This window comes from Nannospalax galili, unplaced genomic scaffold (assembly GCF_000622305.1).
Source record: "Nannospalax galili isolate Female #2095 unplaced genomic scaffold, S.galili_v1.0 scaffold443, whole genome shotgun sequence".
Classification (NCBI taxonomy): Eukaryota; Metazoa; Chordata; class Mammalia; order Rodentia; family Spalacidae; genus Nannospalax; species Nannospalax galili.
In genome coordinates, this window is record NW_008352479.1 from 3512959 (window position 1) to 3533703 (window position 20745).

The 20745-nt window shown below is 48.3% G+C and overlaps 1 protein-coding gene across 2 annotated transcripts in view; it reads right to left on the bottom strand.

Annotated features, from left to right (window-relative positions):
* Positions 1-863: 863 nt before the first annotated feature.
* The window catches only part of Ano10 (anoctamin 10), a 160127-nt gene continuing 140245 nt past the window's right edge, over positions 864-20745 (bottom strand). For both annotated transcript variants that reach the window (XM_008849484.3, XM_029554265.1), the window contains one exon: positions 864-1445. In XM_008849484.3, coding sequence (XP_008847706.1) covers positions 1377-1445 — 69 coding nt within the window. In that variant the 3' untranslated portion in view covers positions 864-1376. The remainder of the gene's footprint in view (positions 1446-20745) is intronic.

A 20745-nucleotide genomic window follows, 5' to 3' on the forward strand; every position in this document is an offset into this window, starting at 1 on the left:
GTTGCAGCTGTGACCACAGGTGGACAGGTAGGCTGATGGACTCATATTGGGTGCCCAGCACCCACTGATTCACAGCAAACTGTATTTCTGTAATGGCTCCCCAAATTCAAGCTTTGGGGGAGACCAGGAGCCAGGGCTAAGAACCCCATTTAAATTCCTTTCCCAGTAAACCCAGAAGCCCAGGCTGGGCTAGGTGGTTAGATCTTGGGATCACATGTCTCAGGCCTTTATTGGTGGCTGCCATTTACTGATTCCTTAAAACATGAGCCTGATCTAGAAAGTTCTATCAAGCACTGAACAACCATTGACTAATTATGCCCTGGGGTGCCTCCTCCCACGCAAGGGTAAGGGGCAAAGGTCAGAGTCAGGGTTCCAAAAACAATGGATACTGAGCCAGCTGCCACCCCATCTCTGGGTAAAGCAGGGCTCAGGTGTGGGGCACTGAGTACCATGAGGCAGGGTTGTTCCAGCCTCCTGCTGAGGAGGCTGTGGTGGAGCCTGAGGTCTGAACAGCTACCAGGATAGCTCACAGGGCTCAGCCAGGGTCCTGAGCACCTCACCCCAACCCCTGTGGCCCTGGCTGCCTGGGAGAAGCTGTCATGCCTGAAGCCAGTGGACCCCCATAGAGCCAGCGGGGGAGGTGGACAGCACTCTTCAGCAGGCTCCAGCCCATGCCAGGCCTCCTTTGGAGCAGGTGTCACCAGCACTCCCAGAATGCCTAGGCTGACTGCAAGCTTTGGGGCTTGACTTAACCCCTGGGTTCCCCACCTTGCTGCTTCATCTGTCACCACCTGACAGAGAAGGTGAGGCGGGGCTTGTTTCTGAAGGGCAACGAGGTCTGTCTGCTATGCCTGGGAGAGAAGTAGGAGTCAGACAGGAGGGCTGCATTTAATAATTCAGTTACAGTCTGATAATATTGCTAAACAGAACCAGGATTCAGGTTTGGGATCCCACCCCATTCTCAGGACCTCCTCCTTTAGCATGGCTCTTGTGATGGATATGGTGGGTACATGCCCTAAGACACCACCCCACCATGGGACCCTGGTGGGGACTTGAGTGATTGGCACCCACTGTGAATGCCACATGGAAAGCTGGCACTTCTTGGCTGGTGAAGCTCAAAGGCAGCTGAGGTTCTGGAGCAAAGTGAGGCAGCTGGCAAGGGGTGCATGGGACCCAGGAAGGGGCCAAATGAGAGGGTGCTAGGGATCTGCCAAGTGTCTCAGCTGCCCTCTTCTATCCACAGGGCTGGACTTTGCAGGATGAGGGTGCCTGCCATCCACTTCAGAAGGCCAAGTAGCCAGCATGGGCTCTGTGCAGGTCAAACAGCAGGTGTTGATCCTCACAGTCTGGGAACAGGGGAGCCAGCATGCTGGCCCTTAAGTGGCCTCCTCCTTCCCATCTTCCCGGGGCTCCTCCTTCAGGTTTTCTGCCACCAGCTTCATTTGCTGTTGAGAGAACACAGGACATGAGATGAGCTATGCAGGCCTAAGGAATGGCACCAATGTAGCAGAGGCTCTGTTCTACAGACACTCTGGCAAGGGCTTGGAACCCCAGGGAGGAGACACCACTCAGTTGCCACCCATGGCTCGTTTCCTATATCCTTCAGATGGCTCAGACAGGAGTGGTTGGTGACGATGAAAAGGTTGATGTGAGGCCAATAAAGTGGTTGGGTCTAAGAAGCAGCAGGCTTCTCCCTGGATGGGTGGTGGGGCAGAGCCCCAGAGAGGACAAGACACTGAAGAAAGCCTAAGTCCTTACTCTGTCCCTGTGAACTGAGTTGCTGGGCCCCTTTAGCCTCAGGAGCCTGGGTGTGCCCATGGGGAAGAGACAGCACCGTGCCGATGCTGCAGGACAGACCACCACCTTTCCCCAGCCTCTATTTTCTGCAGCCGAAGGGCCACTTTCCCTCTCGTCCACATCCTCCCTGGGGAATACCCTGTGAGTTCCTGAATGGAAGGATGGAAGACTGGCAGGGAGGAGTCAGGAGAAGAGCCAGCACCTCTCCCTCTCCCAGCCCTGCAGAACTAGCCACCTCTTCCTGCAGGTGCTGTAAAACATGGTTTCTGCTCTGCTCTGCCCAATTTGTTAATCAGTGAATAAGTACTTTGGAATTTGGTTTAACACACAGGTTTCTGATAACAGTCACGTATCTGTGGAAAACAAAACTCACTGAGTGCAAACAGTGCTGGTCTACACATACCAGGCAGTTCCCTTGGGGACCTGCTGCCACATAGGCCCAGGGGCAGGAAGCAGAGTTCTAAGGGGCAATGGAGACCTCCAAGGCCATAAACAAAAGCCTGTGGATACCCATGTGTTGCCCATAGTCTGGGCAACACATGGCTCAAACATAGCTATGGGGTGGACCCTGCACTCAGACTAGAGAGGGATCTCTCTAGCCCTGCTCCATATCCACATATGGCTTGGGGTGGCTATTGAAAGGAGTGGGGCAGGTAGAATCAGGTGGTCAGCTGACTGGTGGGGGCCATCCTTTCTGCAGGGGCCTGGGTCACTGGGTGGACCCACAGCTGATCCCTTACAAACTGATGGAGTTGGTTTGAATTAGTCCCCAAATCTGTAGAAAAAAACCATGGTGCCTTGTGTATGGCTCCCCAGGGCAATACCCTGGCCTCTCACCTTTCCTGTTACCAACCCACAGCCTCTCACAGCTCAATGGAAAATTCCCCAGTTAAGGAAACCACACTTCAGCCCTGGCTTGCCATGAACTGTGCCAGCTGGTGTCATTCAATAGCCATGGAACTTGTGAAAACATTTTTTTCTGCTACTTTTTATTATATTGTCTTTCCACAAGAGAGGAAGTACTGACTCTGTGAGAGACTTAAGTTTTCAGAACAAGCAGGATTAATAATTTGGGAAGTGTCAGAGCAGTGTCTTATACAATTCTATAGTCAAATAAAATTATGGTGGCATGAACTGTGTGGGTGGTATAGAATTGAGAGGGATGCTGGTCTTCAGTTGGCTAGGAAATATCCTGGAGCTGAGGAAAATGTCTTTATGACTGAGAGAAAGGATGAATAGACAGATGGACAGATGAAAGGGCAGACAGATGGAGGAGTGGATGGATGAACATCTATTTCCTGACTGATAAGTAACCATAAGAAATTAAAAGGCTGCAGAGGCCGCTCAGTGGTTAAGAGCACTGGCTGCTCTTGCAGAGGCCAGGAGTTTGATTCCCAGTACCCACATGGCAGCTAACAATCATCTATAACTCCAGTTTCAGGGGATCCAATGCCCTCTTCTGACCTTTGTGGGCATTACATGCATGTGGGCACTTAAATGCAGGCAAAACACTCACAAAATATAAATAAATAATTCTTAAAAAGAAACTAAAGACTAAGTCAATTTAGAGCAGAACAGTGCTGAGGGCAAAACAGCCCCTGGCACTCCAGATGGGGAGGGAAGCAGACCAAGCGGCATGGGCACCAGAGGCTCTTTCTGAGGGGCAAACAGCCTCACAGCACTGCCAGGTGACAGACATGGCAGAGGTCCTGCAGTTCTCCTGACAGCTGATGTAGCCCAAGGCAGATGGGACCTCTCCCCTGAAAGACTACACCTGCGTAACATTTGTCCCCATTTGTCCATATAATTGCTGTCCCCATGGGGGCATCCCCATGACCACAGTTGCTCTCTCAAGTCCAGGGTCAGGGGCTTCACCCAGGTCTAGGGAAGGAGCTCAGGGCGGCTCCTCAGGTTCTAGTGGTGTCTATGAGGTCCCAGGGCCACCTTCACCTAACTGCTGTGCTGGAACAAGGCAGGAAGGGCAGCCGGGGATCCTGGACTTTTCCTGATGCCAGTTAGAGGTGTTCTGCGCACTTCAGGCCTTCCCTTCACCTGGCCTGGATGATGAAGCCCAGCGGCCCAGCCAGCTGAGCCAGTACCATCCCAGTGCCTCCCTCCCTCCACAGTTGCTCCCTCAGGGTTAGGTCTGCAACACTGGACCTTGGCGATCTGGAGTTGCTTTCCTGAACTGAAGGCCAGCCTGGCCAGAGGCCCTGAGGTGAGCTCCCCTGTTGCTTAGCTCTTCAACTTCTCTTCAGCAGACTTGGCTTCAGGGAAGATGTCCCCTTTAAACATTAACTGGCCTACTAGGGACCCTGAAATTAAAACCTTCATAAATGCACAGGCAGAATAAGATAATAGAGATGACATTTTCCCTATAAAATGGCAACAGAATCAAGGGAGAATAGAGTTTTTTCCAACTTGTGACTCATTCAAACACTCATGTTTGAAATTGTCCTTTAAAAGGTGCAGGTGGCCTCCTGCACCATTGTACCTATTACACCAAGCACCTAAGCTTAACCCAGGGGTATGTGTAGGTGAGTGTCCCTTGGCACTACAGAAAAGATCTTCTGAGACCTGCCATGTTTCCTCCAGGACTGGGATGGGTGCAGTAGACCTCATTGACCCCTTGGACCTCACATGCTCATAGCAGATTCTCCCTGGCCCAGCCCACCCTCAAAACTTCAGGATCCTTCTATTAGAAGCACTTAGGAAACTGCTTCCTGGTCACACCTACTGTCCAACTTAAAATCTCAGCACTTCCCTGTTACCCTGATCCCCAGACAACAAAGTACTAAAGGATCTGAGCGATTCTGAAGGCTGAAGGATGAAACTTCAGGTACTCCTCAGCCAGTGGGAATTCACTGGTGGCCTCCCAGGCCCCCGCACCCTCTAGGCATAGAGCTCCATGCAGGGATGGAGGTGGACTGCTGGTCTCTGGGTCCTGGGTGGGTAGCTGACAGGGACAAGTTCGCAGGTCAGTTCAATTCCACCACAGCATCTGGCTCTCAGAGTCCTCCTAGCAGCAGGGGTGCAGTCTGGGATAGAAGAGTATGACCCCAGTTCTCACTCACTACCCACTGCTCAAAGCTCACCTCAATTCTGATTTAATTGGTCTAGCGCATGGCCCAGCGGCTTTTGTGAGCTCCCCAGATGGCTCTAGCCTGCAGTAAGGTAGTCACCATGGGAGCCTCTGATGGAGGGAAGGGACTCTGCTTCCCCAGCAGTGTTGCCATGGGTGTCATCTTCACAGTTGTGGGAAGTGGCTGAGAAAGTGTCTGGTTTGAAGGCCTGTGCTGAAGTAAAGCCAGCGAGAAAATAAGCGACCTCACAGTTCTGCCGAGGAAGGAAAGGAAATGCTAGAGGCAGCATGCTTTCACAGTCAGCACCATCGCATGTGAGGAACTTCACCTCAAACAGGCAGGCCTCTGAAGCTATCCTTTAGTGCTGCCAGCTCTAAGACTGTCCTGGGTCTGGTGAGGCCTTCAGCTCTGACAAGCCCCACAGCAGTGAGCATGGTAGAAAAAGACCTGCATAGCTGAGGGCCCAGGCCGGCAGCAGGAGATGTTGATGCAGCATCATATTCAAGTTCTTGAAGTCAGTGTCATTCTCTAAACAAACATTTTCAGTCACGTGCCCAGGACAGGAGAAAGCACAACAGTAGTGTGGGCTTGCTGTCAGAAGGGCCAGGAGTTCAGGGTTTGCCATGGTGCAGCTTTGGGCCCAGCCCGTAAGTGTTAGTAGGGCAGCCAGCTTTAGACTAGGGTTCTGCCATGGCTCTTTAGGTGTGGCTCTGGTGAAAGTGTCTGTAGTAACTCCTGGGTGGGAGGAGCCAGGAGAAAAGCCAAGTACCCCAGGAAGGTCTCCAGATTATCAGTTTGGGCCCAGAGGGACTAAGCCAAGAAGTCAAGCCCCACTCCCAGAGCTCCGCACCTCCATGGCAAGGTGTGTTTGTCCCATGAGGACTTGCTGGTATTCTGGATGGCCTGCTGAAACTTGGACTCTATAGGAGGACTCCCAAACAGTAGCTGCTTCCCTGGAGCACTCTAGCTCGAGGAGTCTACTGCTGGCTTGCAGCAGGTCTGAGCCGTACTCTCCCTGTTCTGTATACAGTTTTCTTTGGCCCTTTACAGTCTGTGTGCGTATCTTCAGTTCTTTGACTAAAACACCAGGAACTGGAAACGTGCTTCCAGACAGCAGCCTCCAGTGTCACTTCTATTTCATGTCTGTTTTTTAAAAGCTAGATTCTACATAGGAGAGGAAGTGTGGTATTTTTATCTGGCTTGTTTTGCTCAATGTTATGACTTTTAGTTCCACCCATTTTCCTTTAAATGACACAATTTTACTCTTTTTTATGGCTAAGTAGTCCATTGCCTATATATGCCAGATTTTCTTTACCCATTCATGTGTTGATGAGCTCCTAGGCCTATTCCAGAGCTTGATTGTATGAAGAGGGCCAGAATGAATGAACATGGATGTGCAGGCATCTCTGTGTGCTGACTGACTCCTTGTGGCATATACCCAGGAGTGGCACAGAAGGGTTATATAGTTCTTTTTTTCCCCTGGTGGCTAGACTGTTTTACATTTTCACCAAGGCAGTCTAGGAGCATGTCCCCAGTCCCATCCCCATCAGTGTCTGTTGTTTGTTTTCTTGAAGACAGCTATTTCTACTGTTGAGATGGAATCTCAGTGCAGTTTTGATTTGCATTTCTCTGCTGGCTAAGGATATTGAACATTTTTTCTCCCATTTTGGCCCTCTGTACTTCTTTTGAGAGTTGTCTGATTCAGATTCCCTGGTTTCTGCCCACTTTCTAAGGGTAAGAAGAATGTAGCTAGCTGTTCTGTAATTCTGAGATAGCACTGGTCTCCTCCTCTGTTCCCATCACACGCTTTTCAGAAACTGGGAAGCTCTAGAAGGATTTTAGCTCACCATGTGTACAGTGCTGCCTTTTATCTGGTCTTTAGGAAAGAGATCAGTCACAGTTTAGGTTAAACCACGGCCAGCACAGTCTAAAGCTATATGACTACAGATGAAGGATTTTTACAGAAGCCACAGTATCTACTGTGCCTTGCCTTTTAATACACAAGCTGATCCAGCTAATGTGTTGAATTAAACATGCCTTCAGATATTTCTTCCTTCCTCTATTTAGTACAGCATTCTTATGTGGAGCCAAGAATAGCAAACAGCACAAGAGATTACCTGGGAATCCTTGGTGAGGGTCATGAAATATGAATGCTTTTGCTGTTGCCTGGAATGACCTGCGAGTCATTTTGTTATGAGGACATGGAATAAACATTTTAGGAACACATGACCAGGCAGTGGTGGGGTGAATGTGTCACCAAGCAAAGCCCATGGCAGACTCCTGGTTAACGTATATGTCTTCAGGAGATTGAAGCAAAACAGTATTTCCCAGTGTCCTTTTGGATAAGCCAAACAATCATGGACCGCATGAGTAACAAGGCCCTTACCAAACTATAGGTGTCTCTTTTCTTGCCCTTTGAACACATGGACACATACTCTTTCTGTGCAGGCTTCATTCAAAGGCTGTGACAGAAGGCACAAGATACCCATCACGCTGATAATCGAAGGGGGAAGACTCCATCATTCTTGCTTTCAAAAAGGAATGCACATCAGTGTCCCTGTACAACCAGTCACTTTCCATGCATGCACGGTGACCCAGTGTCATGGGTGGGGAGGAAGTGATGGCTGACCACAGAGCAAAACAAGAGCCAGAAGGAAATGGAACAAAACAAAACAAACAAAACGGCAGGATGAGTCAAAACCCAAACCTCAGAACAGTGAGCAGGCAGCTCCTAAACAAAGCCTCCTGGGATACAGAGGCAGCTTGAATGGCACATGGACAGGGACCTCTGCCGACAGCGCTGGGGGTCCAGCCCTCCAGGGTCATCCTCAGAGGAGCAGACTCGCACAGAGGCATTGTGGTGCTTAGATCCCCACAGACCACTGTGGAGTTCAGATCAGACTCCCACAGACTCATTGTGGTGCTTAGATCCCCACAGACCACTGTGGAGTTCAGATCAGACTCCCACAGACTCATTGTGGTGCTTAGATCCCCACAGACCACTGTGGTGTTCAGGTCAGACTCCCACAGACTCATTGTGGTGCTTAGATCCCCACAGGCCACTGTGGTGTTCAGACTCCCACAGACTCACCATGGTATTTAGATCCCCACAGACCCACTGTGGTGTTTTAACATAAACTGTGGGAACTTGTTGCCCCTAGAGGAATGCAGAAAACCCCTGAGACCCTGGGTCCTCCTCTCCCAGTCCTCTCAGCCTCCTCCCCATTCCTTCTGCTCTGCTCTCCAGCTGAACTCAGGGCAAGGCCACTGCACAGGCCACTGAGCTAAAGGATGTAAGGATGGCCTCTCTCCAAGATCCATTCTAGGCTTCTCCTCTCCAGTAGAACTCTGGGTTGGTGGACTGTTCTAGTAAACATCAATGATTTGTGTAGTGCAACTGAGAAACTGAAGTGTAATACAATTCCACCTGAACTAATTTCCATTTTGATAGCCACAGGTGTCTTAGGGCTCCTGTGAGTGGCAGGTCCTGATGTTCTGAGCCCATGCATGCTCATGACCTTGGCCATCATCAGTCTTTAGCTCCAGCCCAGACTTCCTGGTCTCTGCACTCACACAGCAAATGCCCACCCAACCTCTTCCCCTGGGTCTTACTAAACTGACACAGCTAAATTCAAAGCCACCTCCCAAAGCCAGGCCATCCCAGATGGTGATGTGCAGTATATCCTCCAAGTGCCTCAGGAAAGTAAATGTGGCTGAGTTCACCTTCTGAGGTTTCTACTAGTCAACTTCAAATTCTCACCCTCTTCCATACAAATATGCCATGGGAACTGCTGGAAGGTTCCTTACTGGCCCTCTGTGCCTTCTCTGGCTATACTCCCAAGTGTGTGTTCCTGGTAGTTCTTCTGGGCCCGACAAAGGCTTTGTGTGCAAAGCTGGGTCCTGCTGATCTCAGGCTGACTCCACCTGCTCCTCTGCTGTCAGCCACGTGGCATTCTTCCGACTCCTGCAGCTACCAGGGAGGGATTTGATCTCCTTTTTTGGCCCCCTTTCCAGTTTTCAGTATCCCTCTTTTGCAACCCTGGGAAGCCAGCACAAGCCCTCCTGTGCCTACATCCTGGTGCTTCCCAGTGCAATGCTCACTGAGTGTGGGATGCCAGAGAAGAGAAGCCCTACTCATTTGGCATTTCCCTGTGTATCTGTCAACTATGTCTCTTCCATCAAAATGCAGAGTTGGAGGGGACTAGGGACCTGAACTTTACAGTGCCCTCAGATCAAACATTTCCAGTCAGAGAGGTCATTCCACCAAACTTCCCCCCTCAGGTTCTGGTCAATATGGATGACAGAAGTCTTTATTGTTTTGACAAATGTCCCCTGGTGCACCTGGCTAGTGGTCCCAGGCCCAACTTTGGTGGAAGCAGCTCCTACTGCCTGTGCTCTCCCAACTCCATGAGAGGGACGTCAACGTGGCCACCATTAGTACAGCAGCCCCCACCCCCACCCCACATTCGAGGGACAGGGTTTGGCCTCTGTATCAGAACAGACCCATTTTCCTGAGTACCTCAGTCGTCAATGAAATGCAGGGCCTGGAACTGACCACCCCTGGCCCACCCAGGCAGGTCCTTGTCTCCTCTCACCAAGTGTGCTCTAGGGTCTGGGGCCTCTCAGTGACCTTGGAGCATCACAAGACAGAATGTGGACTTCACCCAGACTTGATGAACCAGAATCTGAACCAGAACCTTCACTTTAACCAGATTCCCAGAGGAGTCAGGGGCCATTACAGTCTTTGTAGCACTACTCTTAAGATCTCCAGTATAACACAGAACAGAGCCAGACCATTCCCTTATTAAGTCATTAGACCAACCAACCAATGGGCACTAAACATCTGCTCATACCTGGCACCATGTACACACCAGAGTCCCCTAGACCCTCAGTGTGGAGCCTGGAGTCCAACAAAGAGAGTGTGGGACAAGGGCCTGGGGTTCTGGCAGAAGCTTAGTGGACACACAGGGAGGCAGGGGCCAGGCAAGTTGGAGAAGAAAGCAGGCAGGCAAGTGGAGGGAGGACACAGAAGTGCAGCCAGGCAAGGGGGTTTCTGAGCAGCAGGAGGTGGTGAGGCTGTGCAGAAATTCAGAGAAATTGTGGTGCAGGCAAGAGAGGTAACCAGGCTGGCAGGAGAAATGGCAGGAGAGGTGGCCAGGCTGGCAGGAGGGGTGATGAGGCTGGACAGTGCCATGACTGCAGCCACCTGGCCCTTTGCTTCTGGCTGGGTTGAGCTTGGAAACCAGCCTTTCCACATGCCTGCTTTGCTCAGACTTTCTTCTCTTGTTTTCTTTCTTCCTCCCTTCCCCTCTCCTTCCTGCCTTCATTTCTTTCATTTACACTTAAAACATTTTTATTGTTTTACTTATAGTTTATGTGGATGAGTATTTTGCTTGCATTTGTATGTACCCTATGTAGGTGCAATGCCTGTGGAGACCAGAAGACAATGTTGGATCCCCTGGAACTGGAGTTATAGGTGGTTGTGAGCTACCAGTGTGGTGCTAGGAACTGACCCAGATCTTCTGCAAGAGCAGCCAGTGCTCTGAACCACTGAGCCATCTCTCCACCCCTCTTTCACTGATAATTTTTAAATGAAACACAAGACTTTTAGTTCCTTTTGTTTTTAATTTGTTCTGTTCTGACCTTCATATTGGAGCCTGTTAGTTTTCCCATTCCTTCACTCTGCACCCTCCATCATTCCAAGTCTTCAGTTCCAGGCTTCTGACTTCCAGAGCAGCTCACCTGCTTTCACCAATGAGAACAAGGCCTCTGCCTCCTGTTGCTGCCCCCTGGTGGTAAGAGCTCACAACTCACACTGCCAGGTGTCTTAGTCTCCAGTACTTATGGCATGAGCTAGTCACTAGATCTGGCTGGTGGTCCTTCAGGGTGAGTGTGTTGCCCCCCACCCCCACCCCTTCTCTCTGCCTTTGGAAATAGGTGTGAGGATGTGGTTCATGGAGCAGTGGCAGCTTGAGACCATGATGAAATCCTCATGTCACATACAGCAGGATGTGAAAACAGAAGCCTGCCTAGGTTTTTAAGGACACTGCTGAGCTGATTCAACAGAGAAAGGCCAGTGTGAGGGCTTGTTTCCAGTTTACTTACTAACTTTGATTCTTTATAAGGAAACCACCCAGAGCTATCCCAGGCTTTGAAAATCCCCAAACCTCTCATTCTTCTGTAAATTACTGGGTATCTTCTGCACTGAGCACATGTGTGGAGCCGGCTGCTGACTATCTACCTTGTTAGAAGGCCTGTCTGGGTGTTGTGCTGTTCCTGCCCACATTTCAACTTGAAAGCTTTATTCCACTGGCCAGCTTCTAACAAGTGCTCTCTTCTGGGTACCCTAAGATACTGGCTGGTTTTAAGCTGGTTTAGAAATCTAAAGCATGCTCTTTGCAGTCTATTTGCACAGGTCTGTTTCCCTTAGCCTTGACCTTTTATTTGAGAAGCCACAGGGTCTCCTTTTCTTGCATCAGTCCCTTGGGTCCCCATGCTGAGCTAGCTGCCCTGTGCACTGAGGGTACAGGGGTCCAGTGTACCCTCCTTGTCCCTTACAGGCCCCAGCTCTTTATTTCTACTGTAAGAAGATCAAGCCTGGCTCTGCACCCTCCCCACCCCCACTCAGTCATCTCTGCACAGGCTAAGACCTCTGCTAGCAGACAAGCTTCCTGGGGCTGGAACCTGGTGCAACTTTTTCTATCACACTTCATTTGCACAAGAACCAGGGGTTAGGGCGCCTGGTAGACCTGTTGGCAGATTTGCTCTCAGTCTTGGAAATCTCTGTGTAGGAGCCAGCATGCTTCCCCTGGGCCGGCTTCAGCCCACTCCCCTGGTCCCTGTTCCCAGGCATGGCTTCTTCCTACAGGTTTGTGACCTTTTCTTCTTGTCCACAAGCCCTGTGCTCAGCCTCCCCTAGAAAAGCATGACTGCTCTCCCTGAGAGCCCTCCCATCAGCTCCTGCACTAGTAGTCCTGCCGTTTTCCTTCTCCCTGTGTAAAAGTCTTCCACCCTCACCTCCTGACCCTAAGCCTCTTGTGGGTGTTTGCTTTCTTGGCTTCCTCCTTGAATTTTTTCCATCTTGCAGAGGAATGTTTAATTCCCTCTAACCAGTCAGAGCTAGGCCTCCACTTCTAGCTAGTGGTCCCAGGCCCAGCTTTAAGACTGACCAGAGTTTATGAGAAACAATAAAAAAGTGCCATCCTCTGCCTCTCACCCTTGCATTTCCCACTTGAAGAAAACCAAGCCTCACAGTCTCATACAACTGACTCGAAGCCAGATAGTCCACTGAAGGGTCCTGACAGCCAGGGACCTCTGCATTCTGTCTCCAGGCCTCTCCCATGCTAGGAGAGCAGGGAGGGCAGGCCACAGACCAGGCCTTGCTATTCCTATGGGGAGGCCTCAGGACAGATGCACAGGGAGGGCTGTGCTTCCCAGCTCCCACCAGCTCATCTTCTCTGGCTTTCCTCTGTGGCGCTGGAGAAGGGGAGCTGAGCTCGCAGCCTCCTCCAGAACCCCAGGCCAGGTTCATACTGTCTGCCTCCCTTCCTTCCCCTTCCTTCCCTCCTTTTCGTGCCTTTCCTTCCTACAGGATCTGACCATGTAGCCCAGGGAGGCCTGACTCTTGACCGTCTTGCCTCCACTTCCTGAGTGCTGGAATTGCCTCCTTCTCTTTCAGCTCTCTCATCACAGGCAAAATTTGAAGAACAGAACTCTTAAATTTGAATGAAGTCCTGTTCATGGCAGATTCTATACATCCTACAGAGAAATGCTTACCTGATGCAAGGTCTCAAAGACGTGACTGTATTTTTTTCTAGATTTATATTTAGGGGCATGGATCTATGCTCACGTTTTTGTCTGTGGACATTCAGTTTTTCCAGAGTCACTTGTTGAAAAATTTACCCTGGCTCACCTATACCTCTGTGACTTCGCAAAATTCAGCAGTAGGATTCAAGGGGCCATTTCCGGCTCTGATTCCCCCCCTCCCCCATGTTGTCATTACCAGAGCCTTACACAACACTCTGAAAATATAATGATTAGTCTCTAATTTTGTTCTTCTCTTTCAGAGGTTGATTATTTTTAGATCTTTTATTTTCCATGTCAATTTTAGATTCAGCTTCTACAAAATGCAGATCAGGGGTTGCCAAAATTCTCATTGAAAGACTGGACAGTCAACACTTTTCCAGTTTCTGTTGCATGGACTCTGTTTTAGGACCTGTGACAAATGGGTGGGTGGCATTCCAGACTTCTAGTGCTCTCTTGAAGAGTCTATCATATTTCTATGTACACAGCAGCCTCTGTGAACAAAGATGCCTCTGCTTCCTCCTTTCCAATCTAGATGCATCTTCTTTCTTTTTCCTTCTTCCTGCCCTCTCTTCATCCCTCCCTCCTCCCTTCTTTTCGTTTCAGTTTTTGCTTTTGTTTGTTTGAGACAGGATCTCCCTATAGCCTTAGCTGACCAGAAGCTTACTATGTAGACCAGGCTGGCCTTGAACTCAGAGATCCACCTGCCTCTGCTTCCTGAGTGCTGGGACTAAAGTCGTGTACCACCATACCCGGCCCTCTTATTTCTTTTTATTCATTTTATTTTATTAAAATGTTATTATTTTTTATGTGCTTGAGTATATTGCCTGCATGTATATAAGTGCACCCACATCCTGCAATGCTTGTGGAGATCAGAAGAGGGCACTGAAGTCTAATTCCCCTGGAACTGGAATTACGGACAGTTGTTAGCTGCCATATGGGTGCTGAGAATCGAACCCGGGTCCTCTGCAAGAGCATCCAGTGCTCTTAACTACTGAGCCATCTCTCCAGCCCCTCTCTTTATATTTTTCAGATGACTCTGGCCAGAGTCTTCAGCACAATGCTGACCACTTTCTTATCACTCCTCACACTGAAGGAACTTTCATTCCTTAATGATTCCCATAGTAGGTTTTTCATCACTGCCCTTCACCAGGTTGAGAAGGTTCCCAGTTGCCAAGTGACCCATGGGTCATTAATGCCTCCTTCCTCTCTGTTGGCTTCATTTTACATAATTTTTATCACTATGCCTTTAAATTTGCAATTTTTTTCTAAATGATATCTAGTCTGCTGTTAATCCTATTTGTTATATTTTCTGATCTAAGGCATTGTGGCTTTTATCTTTGGAAGTTAGATATGTTTAATCCTTCATGTTTCCATGTGACTGTTTTAACACCTGGAATACCATTTTAACTGCTGCTCTAACGTGCTTCCTTGCTGATGTATGCTTCAGGTTTGGGTCAGTTCAAACTGATGGCTCCTCTCATGATGATGTGTGTGTGCATATGCATATACATATGTATGTGTATGTGCATGTGTGTATGTGTATACAGGCATATGTGTGTATCCATGTATATTTGTTCTGGGATGCAATTCAAATGTTAGAAATAGTTTGATGCTTTTGGGTCCTGTCTTCATGGTTTGTCAGATGAGTCTACAGCAGGGCTCAGTCTAGAAGTTATTCCCTACTAACAGGGCAGGACTTTCCTGCCTGCCCTCCCCAGATCCCCATGAGTTCTGAGCTTTCCGTCTGGCTGCAGGAACAATACTGCCCAGCCCTGCATGCCCAGGCTCAGTTCCCTCCGCTCTGATGGTTCTTTCCCTGGTCAGTTTCCTCACATACACATGCTCTGCGAATATGAAACAGGTCTTCGGTAGACCTCTGGAGCCTTCTATACACCCTCTTTTCCCTGTCTGTCCTATCCTGAGTGATCCAGTAGCCTTGGCCTTCCCAGACTCCCCTCTCAGATTAAGGGAGACCCCACCTTTCTCTGGAGCATGGACAGCTGTTAAACACTAATCTGTTAAAAACATCATTGAGGTTGATGGCACATTTAAAAATTCCTGTAAGCCCCTCTTCTGATGTTTCTGTAGATAAGCACTAAGGGATGGAAGCTGCTGGGCACTTCAACTCCTCAGGAGCAGCTGCTAGCCTCTTCCTTGTTGCCCTGGCTGCCTTGAGCAAAAGGATTGTCAGTCAAATGGCCAACTGGACTACCCTTATGTCAATATCAACCACCTTGAACAAAACTGCAAAAAGGCACAATAATTCTTAATAGGGGAGGGAAAGAAACTCAAAGCTACAGCCCTGCTACTTGTTTTAGGGGGTTGTTCTGGTGCTCAGCAGGGTCGGGGCAGTTCCTCCCTTTTACATGGCTGTGACACACACTCTTCAACTGTTCAGTGCCCTTACACACTGCGAATTTGGGGGTTCAATCTGTTCCAGGCAAAGTGGACTGTGATAGAATATCTTGGACTTCTCCAGGATGAGAAAATTAGTGAGTTAAAGTTGGGACAGTTCTACATGTGTGCTTTATGGTTCTAATTACAGAATGGAGCATTTTCCACAAGTATAAATACATTCTGTGATAGGATAAAGTAAAGGATAATAATTAAATGTTTTCCTTTATTTCTGGACTTCCCCTCACATTCTCAGAGCAATCCCAAATCATCAGACTTTTGGATCCAGGCTTAGCTGCTGGTATGTACAACCTCTTTCAATATGTAAAGTTGCTCTTGAGTCACTGGGGATGGGGGCTGAAGTATGTCACAGGGCCCTTGGCAAAAGCAGACGTTCTGGGCATGCCATTGCGAACATTTCTCTTAACTCTGTAACAACAGATGCCCAGCATACCTGCTCTGTCACTAGCTTTTCTTAAAGAAAATAAATGCCATAACATATTTTTAGCTTTTGTAAACCTATAAAATGTTATGGTTACCATGAAAAAATAAATCAGAAAGTACTTTACACTGATTCTAGGCTGGAAAGAATGATACTGTCAGCTCCTCCCACCTGCTCATGTAAGTGGACATGGATGATACAAGTGACTCTGTGTGTGCAGATCTCTGACCTCACCTCCTGTTTCTATAGTAGCACCTTCATCTCATAGGCTCAGTATGTGCCCCACGTGTGCTGTTCCTGAGTGAGGCACAGTGGCTTTGTATGTAAGGTGGAGCTACACACCTCCCCAGCAGCCCTCATCTACCTGTGTGCTACATGACCATCGTCCCCTTGCTGGAGGCTGAGGGAGTCTTGGCCTCTTCCAAGGCCACATCCTTGCTTGTACCCTCACTCCTGGCTACACCATCAATCTCACAGCTCTTTTTGGCTGCTTTTTTGTTGTTTTTAATATGGTACTGGCTCCACCAATAAAACTGGGGACAGCCCAGCAGAGGGGAAGTGCTGTCATGGGATAAGTGACTATGTGTATTGCATGTCTCTCCCAAGAGCCCCCTTCCCCCTTCTCCTTCTCTTTCCCTCCCCATCTCCCCCATTTCTGTGTGGAGGCCAGAGGCTACCAAGATGTGCCTTCCTCCGCTGCTCTTCACCTTATTTTGTAGGATAAGGGTATCTCACTGAAGTATCTCACCATCTGGGCCAGACTGGCTGGCCAGTGAGCCCGAGGATCCGCCTGTCTCCACCAGTCTCAACAACCCAGGGCAGGTGTTACAGACACCTGGAGCACTCAGGTTTTACAGTGGCACTGAGATTTGAACTTAGGTCCTTATGCTTGTTCAGAAAGCGCTTTACCCACAGAGCTGTCTCCTCAGCCTGCAAGCTGGTTTTTAAAGGTATGCTTTAGTGACAGTTAAGCAGCAGACTACTGAAGTGGGAAGGGAAAGCTCTACCACAGTTAGTGATAGCAGCCCTTACCTGAGGTCTGCTGAGGGTTTCAGCTCTACCCCAGGCCAATTATGAGGATATCTGTCTTATCTAAGACAGAAGCAAGCAACTTATGCCTGCCTCCTCCCGGGAACTGGTGACCTTGCTTCAGCCTCTGACTCTCAAAGGGCCTGCTTTCATATCTCCCCCACTCCCTGCCCTGGCCTTCAACACTGGGCCTTGCAACTAGTTAGTGCCTAGTACAGAGTCCTGCAGAGTCCTGAGCTATAGCTCCAACCTGTGCAGAGCCACCCAGGGAGTTGCAGCAAACTGGCTTAGCTGTCATAAAGTATTTTAAATGTTTGAGAGAAACTGCAACATCCAGTAACTTTCAGACATCAGGTGAGTAAGAGCCCATTGTTACACCTCCACACTGCATGCTGCAAGCCATGTCTCAGGAACCACCCTTACTGAGCTGAGTGTGACTGGGATTAGGGCACAGGAGAGAGGTCATCTGGGCCAATGGGAACTCCTGGAGGGCTGGGCTGGGTCTGTGTGGACCTTATGGGAAGATGCTCAGGGTGCCCAAGAAGCCCTGGCCACTCTGACAAAAAGGTACCATACAGGGCTGAGTGGAGAGGGGGCGTGGAGCTGCAGGACAGAGAATTCTGCCTCACCTTTTCCTGTACTGCACATACTCTGATCTGATCCAAGTCCACAGTAAATTGATAGCCATTTTAAGTGGTCTTAGCTCATCTGTAACTTAACTACAAACAATAATGGTTTTCACTGGAGGGTAAGCTCTGCAGTACATACCTTTGACTCTAAAGAACATTCACTGAGTGCCTGAGGGAAACCATGCTAGCTCTCCAGAACTCCCATCTCCTGGTACATATGCCTTCCTTCAGTGGAAGGAAGCATAACAAAGGCAGAGCCCATTTATGCTACAGGCTACTTTTATTCTATCTTAGACAGGGACTTACTTATGGGGTGCTGGCTGGCCTCAAACTTGTGACCCTTCTACTTCAGGTTTCCAAGGATCATAGGTTTGCACTTCCGCACTCAAGTACAGTACTACACAGTAAACACAAGAGTCAAGCAAAAAATTAGCTCCACAGTTCCTTATAACTTAAACTAAACAAAACCTAGAAAATGGTTAAGATCTATGCCATAATTTTTACTTGCAAACTGATCTAAAATGTCCTTTTCACCGTGAACAAACTCAATTCTTGTGTGTTGACTGGATCTTCTGGCTACTTCTAGGTTTTCAGGGGTTCAGTCGCGCTCATTTTCAGAAATCCTACCATTTGGTGAACTTTGAACACTGAAGTGCAAGCAATCTCACTAGGAGAATTCTGGAGAAACAGGCAGATGTGTCTTAATTAGGAAGACTCCTGGATTCCCACAGTCAAAAGGCAGGAGGAGAGGGGTGCTGTGAGGATGGCCACTTCTACCTGGGAAGTCTGTGAAGGGTAGAATGTTGGTGCTCCACCATTCAGGTTGGAACCTGGTCACTGCTGTGATACACAAAGGATGGGGCTTTGGGGGAAGTGGCCGAGGTATATGGGTTCCATCTTCATTGAAGGGATTGGTGCCTTAGAAAACAGACTTGAAGCTGGGTGTGGTGGCACATGCCTTTAATCCCAGCACATAGGCAGGCGGATCTTTGTGAGTTCAAGACACCCTGGTCAACATAGTGAGTTCTAGGACAGCTGGGACTACAGGGAGACCCTGTCTCAAAAAGACCAAAAAAAAAAAAAAAAAAAAAAAAAACCAGACTTGATGTGCTGGGAATACAGCTCAGTGGTTAGAATAGTTGCCTAGCATGTACAAATCCCTGTTTTTGTGTACAAGCCCTCATCAGATACTGAACCCGGGGCACCTTAATCCTGGTTTCCCAGCATACAGAACAATAAACATTAGGTATCTGAATAACTTATTCCGACTAAGGCATTGTGTTACAGCAGCTTAAATAGACTGAGGTAAAGTCCCACTGATTTTCCAAGAACCCTCTGTGTGGTGATTTGCTGGAGCTTTCCTTCAATTCAGGAGAAGCTGGCAGATTACTTCTTAGAACTTTTTAATCTCTAGTCTTTGTTAAAAGCTAGAATTTTAGCCCAAAACATATAGTTACCACTCTTAATTACTGACAAATTTAGCCGACACTGCTGGATTCTCAAGTTACTTTGTCAAAGCCTAATTCTTTGGGATCAAAGAGAAAAACAATTTTCCTTTTATTTACTTCAAGTGGCACAGTAGTTAAGATGAAATAGTTATTTTAAGCATTCTTGAAGTGTGTTATAAAAAAGGAGGGAAAAAAATGGAAGAAATAAAAAAATCAGACCTGGCTCATTATCAGCTTTTTGGGAAGGTGCAGCCCACAGAGCTCAGCCCCCAGCAGCCTATGAACTCTCTGTGCCTTGAGGTCCTCTGCAGGGTGACTGCATTACAGGAAAGAATCTGATGAGGCACCAGAGTGAAGCAAAGCCAGCAGTTTATTAAAATTAGAGAAAAAGATGCCCACAGGGGTCTTCATGGTGGCTACATCAAGCATCAATTCTCCGGCTTCTAAATCACACTCGTCAAAGGTACTAAGATAAGAAAAGTTTAAAGAGCAAAAATATAATATACAAGCAGGCTTACTTTTGTTTTCTTAAAGAATTTTTGTAAATGAAGCTGTAAGGTGGTTTTCTGAGGTGTACTGTTTGAGTTTAAGGGTGAGAGAGGAGTGCTAGCAGGGTTGATTAAACTCAAGGCTGCAAACATTCTGGCCCTGAGTAAGCCTAGTTCATTGCTTTTAATATCCTTGTTTGAGATGTCTGCAGGAAGACTCCTACCATCTCAGTGGGCGATTTTGATTTCATCAGTTGTGTTAAGGTTTCAGACCCCCCCGCCCCCAATTCTGGAGTGAGGGCCTTCTCTCTTCTTATGTATCTGTAGTTTTCCTTCCTTTCTTCCTTTACTCTCTCCCTCCCCTTCCTCTTCCTCTTTTTTTTTTTTCTTTTTTAAAACAAGAGCTCACTCTGCAGCCTAGGCTGGCTTAGAACTTTGTGTAGTTTAAGCTAGCCTCTAACTTTCAGTGATTCTCCTGTCTCTGGAAAGCTGCCTCCCAAAATGTGGCCACAGTTAGTTTTACCTGACTCTCTAATGTTTTGCAAATGCACTTAATGTGGGCACCAATGCTAAAATTTTAAGAGGCAAAAAAGGAACCTCTCAGCTTTACTGCTTCAAGTTTAAAACAGCAGCTACACTGCTGCTCTGACAAGTACATAGTACATAGAGACTGTGTCCTATGTGGGGCTCCTGGCTGACAAGGATCAGCTATGAGCCACACTGGTGGGCTCACAGGATGAGTTGCATCTCACCTAACACTGGCCAAGAGAGTATGTGTAGCTCAGGGCAGGCAGAGAGTAATCTGGAAACTACCTCTTTGTATCTTCCATTCCTCCGGCCACTGCCCTGCCAAGTTTACTTTGTGTCTCTATAGCAAAGGTGATGCCAATGCTGATTCCACTCATAACACCCAAATTCCTTCCCCATCTTTGGGAACATGACACATACATGATGGTGCTGGCTCATGCTGTGGCTGACCATCACATGACCGCCTAGAGGCACTGCCCTCTGATCACACTCCAGCATCCCCAGTGCAGAGTCTAGTTATGGAGGGGTACTTCAGAGACCACCAAAACAAAGGCTAGGTGACTTGTCAGAACTTACAAGGCTTTTCTGTGCAAGGGCTCAGGCTCTATTCAGGTCCCAGATTCACAAGCTTCTGGAATGTTCCCAGAACTGATAGATTTAAGGAGACTGCCAAAGTGAGCACAGGTATTCTAATCCAAAGATAGCACAGTCCCTCCCTACTGGTGGGTCTCTGACTCTAGGAAAGGCTTGGATCTCCCTCCAGAATAGGAATGGAGAAGCACAGAGCCAGTGGACCCCGCCTTCTTTGGAGACTTACCACACCAGACCAAGGTGACTGAAGGTAATCCCCTGTCCCACACCCACACCCTTTTTGCATAACTTCTCATTCATAGTAGAAGGTTGTTTCTTACTTTACTTATTATTTTTATTTTATGTGTATGAGTATATTGTCTGCATGTATGTAAGTACATCTGTGTCATGCGATGCCCAAGGAGGTCATAAGAAAGCATTAAATCCCCTGGAACTGGAGTCACAGATGGTTGTTAGCTACCATGTGGGTGCTGTAAATTGAAACTGGGTCCTCTGCAAGAGCAGCCAGTG